Below are 6000 nucleotides of genomic sequence, written 5' to 3'. Positions count from 1 at the left end.
GCGGCGGCTTTCAGAGGGAACTGAGTGCAGGCGAGAATGGAGATCGCGGCCGCGGGACGCGCGCAGGCGGACTTCGGGCCGCAGAGAGAGGCCAGGGCTGGTGCGGCGCTGCGGCTGCGAGGTCGCGGTGCGAAGCGCCTAGCGGTCCGCGAAGCGCGAAGGCGGCAGTGATGCCAGGAGGGCGGACCGTGGGCCCGGGACTGTGTGTGGAGGCCGGCAGGGAGAAGCCGGTGAAGGCTGAACGACACCAGGGAACCGGGCGGGGCGGCGGGGGCGGCGCGACGCGACCTGCCAGCCCCGCGCGCCACGCCCTAGAGCGGGCTCTGGGCTACGGCGCGGCGGGAGCCGGGACTCCAACTCCGAGCGGGGCGGGCGGCGCGGAGTGCGCGTGCGCGGCCCGGGCGGGCGGGGGAGCGGCGGCCGCGGCGGGAGCGAGCGTGCGCGCGGCCAGGCTGCCTGGGCGGCCGGTCCTGCCTGTGACTGGTGGCGGTTGCCCATCTCGCCTGCAAGGAGGCGGCAGCGGCTTCTCCAGACACCTGCGGCGGCGGCGACCCCCGGCGGCGCGGCGATGTGGCCTTTGGTGGCGGCGCTGTTGCTGGGCTCGGCGTGCTGCGGTGAGTGGCTCCTGGCTGGAGTCTCTGCGCCCCCCGCGGGCGCCCCCGCAAGCGTGGGGGCTGCGCTCGGGCCGCCCCGGGGAGCCCGCCGAGGGTGGCCGGGGCGCGGGCCCTGCGCGCCCGGAGTGCGGACGCGGGAGCGCCCCCTCCTTCCTCCCCTGCCTCCTTTTCCTGGTCTTCCCCTCCCCGTGGGCGAGAGCGGGGCTCGCCTCCTTCCCCCCGCTCGCCACCTCCGAAAGCACCGCTCGACTCCGAACCGCGCGCCTCGCCCAGCGCAGCTGTCAAGAAGCGGAGGGCGCCGTCGGGGGCGAGGGGGTGGCGGCGGTCCGGCACCCGCGGCTTCGCACCCGCTCCGGGCTCGGTGCGTGGATGCTCCGGGGACTGAAGGAGGGAGAGTGGGAGGGCCCGGGCCTCCGGAGGGGGAAGCGCGCACTCTGGCCAAGTGGCCGGGTAGGGGTTGGTGCTGTTCGCCCTCCCGCACGCACGCAGGAGCGAAGGGGACGCAGAGGACGCGCTCAAGTTTTCATTTCCTACGCGGCGTTGGAATCAGGAGAAATCTATCTTCTGGCCGTGTATTTTCTGTTGTTGTTTTCAATCCTAAAAATAAGCTTCCTCGAAACTCTTTCCTTTCTCGTGACTCCCTACGCCCCATCCGCCGCTGTTAAAGCCACATTCCAAATAGCACCTTGGAGTTCCCCCTCTCTATTTGGGCAGCCGTTTTGAAAGTTACCCCTATTTTGCCTGAAATGTGAACATGGGAATCTCAAGTAAAAACACACATGCCGCAGTGTGGGATTTGACGTCTTTCCACACTGGAACGATTTTGCCCCTTGCCCCCAGAGCTTCTGGAATCCATTTCGCTTTTTTTTTTTTTTTCTCTTTTCCTTTTCAAACCTGTGCTTCTATTGTAAAAACTGAGGAAGCAATAGAAATTTTCATGAGTCTGCAGTCACCCTTGGTATCTGTGGAGCCTTTTGTGAACTTTTCATAAGATTCAGAATCGAGTATGAGTACCAGGAAACAGCGAGTGCTCCGTGCATCCTAGAATGCTAAGTAAATTCGATTTCAAATTGATTAGCCTGGATGTGCCATTCACAGAGGACCTCGGCTTGGAGCTATTTCCCAGATGCCTGCGCACCACTTTTCCCCTCCCTAAGCCTCCTGGGAGGTTGGAGCTTGTAATAATCAAGACCTCTATTATCTAAATGGTTAATGTTTCCTGCCATCTGTAGTAGGCTTGTTGCCATTACTATCATTGTAGCTAAAATAATACTGCTTTCCAATACCTGTTGTCTAATCAGAACCTTCATATTGAACCAAGTATAAATATGTAACAGAACATCACTGATTCAGACCATCAGCAGCAAAACGAGTCAGAATAGTATAAACTGTAAACCACGTACTGTTTTAAAAACAGGGGTTCTAATTTCAGGTCGATTAGAAAGAACTGTTGGAATGGTACTTTGGGGATAAGAATTCTGTCAGGCATTCTTATAGAATGTTCAGATCATGTTTAGTTAGAGCTCATTTAGATACAATATTACAAACTTACATTCAGAATGTATAGTATTTTATTGTATTTGTAAATATAATGCAAGCATCATGCATGTAAGTTGTGTTACGTGTTGAATATAAAACAGGAAGTTTTCGTGTTTCTCGTAAGATAAAATGGATGTTTGTGTGTTTAGCATGTAGCTTCAGGAGGCCACGTATGAAGAGATGTTAACAGTCTCAGAACACAAGTGAGATGTCAGCCTTAGGATTTGGAAGAAGGGATGCAGGCTGTCGAGTAAGGAAGCCTTGGGTTTGTGCTGAACTTTTGCTTTTGCTTTCATTTTCGATTATAATGCACTAATATTCAGAGTCTGTTTCCTGGTATCTAGTACAGTTTTGGTGACCTTTGTGAAAAAAGAAATGGTATCACATACTCATTTCTTTCCATGACAGACAGACTGCAGCCCACTATAATGATTTACAAGATGTGGAGTCAGTTACTCTGTTCCCTTCTAGTCTCCCACTCCTCACCTTTATTCAAAAGCACATCAGTAGTTTCAGTAGTATTCACCAACTAATAAGAAACAAAACAAAAACAGAGACAAACCTTAAGGACAGTGATATGAACTGTACTTGTAGTGGTTGAATGATTTTTCTTTGTTCAAAGTGGGTTTTTAAAATTGGAAGTACCCATGATTAATTTTTTAAAAACACAGAATATTTGTGTTGCCTAAGTCTGCAAATAATTTGACTTTTTAAAGTAAAATTATTTTTTATTCTAAAGAATATATTAATTTTAAATGCAGGATACCATGGCACAAAAGTAAATGCCTGTTTAATAGTCCTTATTTATGGGGCTGTCCCGGTAGTTGAGAGACAGTGTGTTAAAGCATTACATTAAATGCCTACCATTAGGACACTTGCTCATGCTGTCGTCTGTATTTTGGCAGATGTTTTATATTTGCCACTGAGTTGCTAATGGATATTTGTAAAAGCAGGTTCTAAAGATGAAAAAATAGATGTTTTACCCCCAAATTGATAAATATTCTAAAATAATCATATCATCAAAATGAACTGTGCATTCCTTAATGTGAATTCAGCTATATCTGCTAAAGGCATTGTTTTTAATATAGTATTTGTGTGTGTGTGATATAATTTTACCTTTTAGGTTTTTGCTATTATATTCTTATATAGGATAAAAATTTTTGTTTCAGCCTAACAATGTGCTCTTGGGTTATCAGAAAGTAACTTTCGCTTTGTGTACTAGTACAGACATTTCTTCTGTAATAAAATAACAAGCTATAAGATCAGTTTGCTAAAAATACAGAGCACCCAGGAAACCTGATTTTGATTAACCTAGACTAACAATAGATCCTGGATTTTACCTCTTAGTTGTTACCTGGAATTGAAACAGGAAGTAGAATCTCTGTGCTGTCATGAGATTTTCAGTGTGAGTCCATGGAGTAGTTGCCTAAGACTCAGAATTCAGTCATCCCTAAGGTTTGAGATTGAGATTAGGAGACCTAGTGTACACACTTGAATGTATATCACACTGGTGTTAAAACACAAGGCAAAGGGTTTTGTAAGGGCAGAATTGCCTTCTCCATTTCAAGCAAGTACGAGCATGTCTTGTGCTCCAAGATTGCAAGACCCCCTTGGGCATGTAGAGAAATTTCAGGTTGTAAACCTCTTAGTCACTTAAAACACAGCTTATAGAGAATAGAGACTTTTACAATTTTTCTCTCTCAGTAGTCTCCAGTGCATTTTTGATGGTTGAGGAGACCAGGATTCTGAAGGTTGCTGACTTGAACTTGCCCCATCCCAGTAATTCTAGGTTGATCCCTCCCATTCCTAGAAGGATACCCAGCTTTTAAATCCAGGGTAGGGGTTACTTGGAGTAAGAATTACATCATTTGTGGATGCCCCGCTTTATCCCAGATCTTTTTGTACAGTCTCCAGGGAGGAGACATCTGACTACTAGATCTCCTTTTTGTGCCTGATTGAATTCGGTTTTGAGACTGCAGTTCTTAGCAGGGGTTAGATCTGAGGGCAAAAAACGGTAGCATTCATTTCTGGCAGGCATCTTTCCTCCTGAGGTTTGCTTCATCTACTTTAGTGGCTGCTGGGGCCTCTCTCCCCACTCCTGAACACCCATTCTGAGTAGATGATTAACTGCCTACTCTACTGCAAAAAATAGTGGTACATGGTTCAGGCTTCCTGAGCTCCCCTCCCACCATCACTAAACTGATCTTTAATATGTTAGATAACTGTCTTCTCATTCTCTCTCAGCTGGCTCCAGAACACTGTGTATTCACCAATCCAAAGAAAAGACAGCCCGTCCAGTGCTCTTTCACTTCCACCATCTTGGAGACCTGCTCTGTCAGCTCAGTTCTTCAGTCTTGTGCCTTAGGCCTTTCCTTCTTCCTTGGCTCTTTCCCATTGCCTTGTAGACATGATTGAATTTATCCTATGTTTAAAAAGAAGAAGGACTCAAGAACCAAAAATAATTCTTGTCTTTGTCCCAGCTTCCATGCTCTTAGCTTTTGCTTTCTCCATTTGATTGAAAAGGTATCATGATCACTGTTTTCTCTTCTCTTACTTACTTTCCAAATAAATCTGCATCTGACCCCACTAGTCTGTGGATATTGCTACAGATAAAGATGCTGATGATGTAATTTCCATTCAAAATGCTGTTCTGCCCGTTCCACTTATTGTTTTGTTCACTTTAGGACCCTTCCTTGCAGTCCACAAAGGTATTCCTTACTACTTACCTTGTTTATCTCACTTTCTTGACTTTTTCCTCTTTAATGATTTGTTCCATAATTGTTGGCACTTTCTGTGTGATTCTTCTCTGCCACCTGCTCTGTTTGCTTTGCAAGAGTGCTCTGGTCAATCATGTTTGTGCTCACAGTTTCCATTTCCATCTGTATTCGTGGTGATTTTCAAGTCTTTATAGTTTTAGCCTTTCTTCTTAAATACAGATTTGATATTCCAGGATCTCCTGGACATCCTTAAATCATTGTACTACAAGAACTTCAATAGTCTATTAAAAAAAATTCTCCCCAAATCAGCAAGCCTCTTTATAATTAATCCATGGTCTGACTGGTCTGACTAGGTGTGCATATCACTTTGGCTAACAATTTTAACTTTCCTCACCTTTATCTCTGTCACCTCTGATGTCTGTTGCTGTTACTTTTTTGACTTTTATTGTCATTTTTAGACCTCTCCATGCCATTTACTTGGACTGTTGCTGTAGTCTTTTTTTTTTTTTTTTTTTTTTTGACAGGCAGAGTTAGACAGTGAGAGAGAGAGACAAAGTGAAAGGTCTTCCTTCCATTGGTTCACCCCCCAAATGGCTGCTACGGCTGGCGCACTGCACTGATCCGATGCCAGGAGCCAGGTACTTCCTCCTGGTCTCCCATGCGGATGCAGGGCCCAAGCACTTGGGCCATCTCCACTGCCTTCCTGGGCCACAGCAGAGAGATGGACTGGAAGAGGAGCAACCGGGACAGAACCGGCGCCCCAACTGGGACTAGAACCCGGGGTGCTGGCACCACAGGCTGAGGATTAGCCTAGTGAGCTGCGGCGCCGGCCGTTGCTATAGTCTTTTAATAAGTCTCCCTTTCTCCTCTCTCTTCCTACCCTGAATTCACCATCCAAATTGTTTCATATTGCTGTCTGTTAAGTGGGAAAAGTCTAGGTGGTTTGTTTTTGCTTACATTATCAAGTCTAAACTTCTCAGTGTGCCATTCAAGGAAGCCTTTACAGTATTTCTTAACCATCTTCCCAACCTCATGAGAACTCACCTAAATAGTTCTCTGCTTTGTTGTCACTTTCTGCATTTCTCTATAAACTGTTGCTTGATTTATCTACAGAGCTGTTTCCCATAACA

General features: G+C 46.7%; 1 protein-coding gene across 6 annotated transcripts in view; it reads left to right on the top strand.

The window, feature by feature from the left end:
- Positions 1 to 411: 411 nt before the first annotated feature.
- The window catches only part of CD47 (CD47 molecule), a 49467-nt gene continuing 43878 nt past the window's right edge, over positions 412 to 6000 (top strand). For all 6 annotated transcript variants that reach the window (XR_009867590.1, XR_009867591.1, XM_062207658.1 and 3 more), the window contains exon 1: positions 412 to 614. Coding sequence is in view for 4 of the 6 variants with exons in the window: in XM_062207658.1 (XP_062063642.1) it covers positions 569 to 614 (46 nt within the window). In the remaining 2 variants the exon portion in view is untranslated. The remainder of the gene's footprint in view (positions 615 to 6000) is intronic.

The sequence above is a fragment of the Lepus europaeus genome, chromosome 2 (genome assembly GCF_033115175.1).
Source record: "Lepus europaeus isolate LE1 chromosome 2, mLepTim1.pri, whole genome shotgun sequence".
NCBI classification, from domain to species: domain Eukaryota; kingdom Metazoa; phylum Chordata; class Mammalia; order Lagomorpha; family Leporidae; genus Lepus; species Lepus europaeus.
Note: the sequence above shows the minus strand (reverse complement) of the source record. Positions and strands in the feature narration are given on the sequence as shown.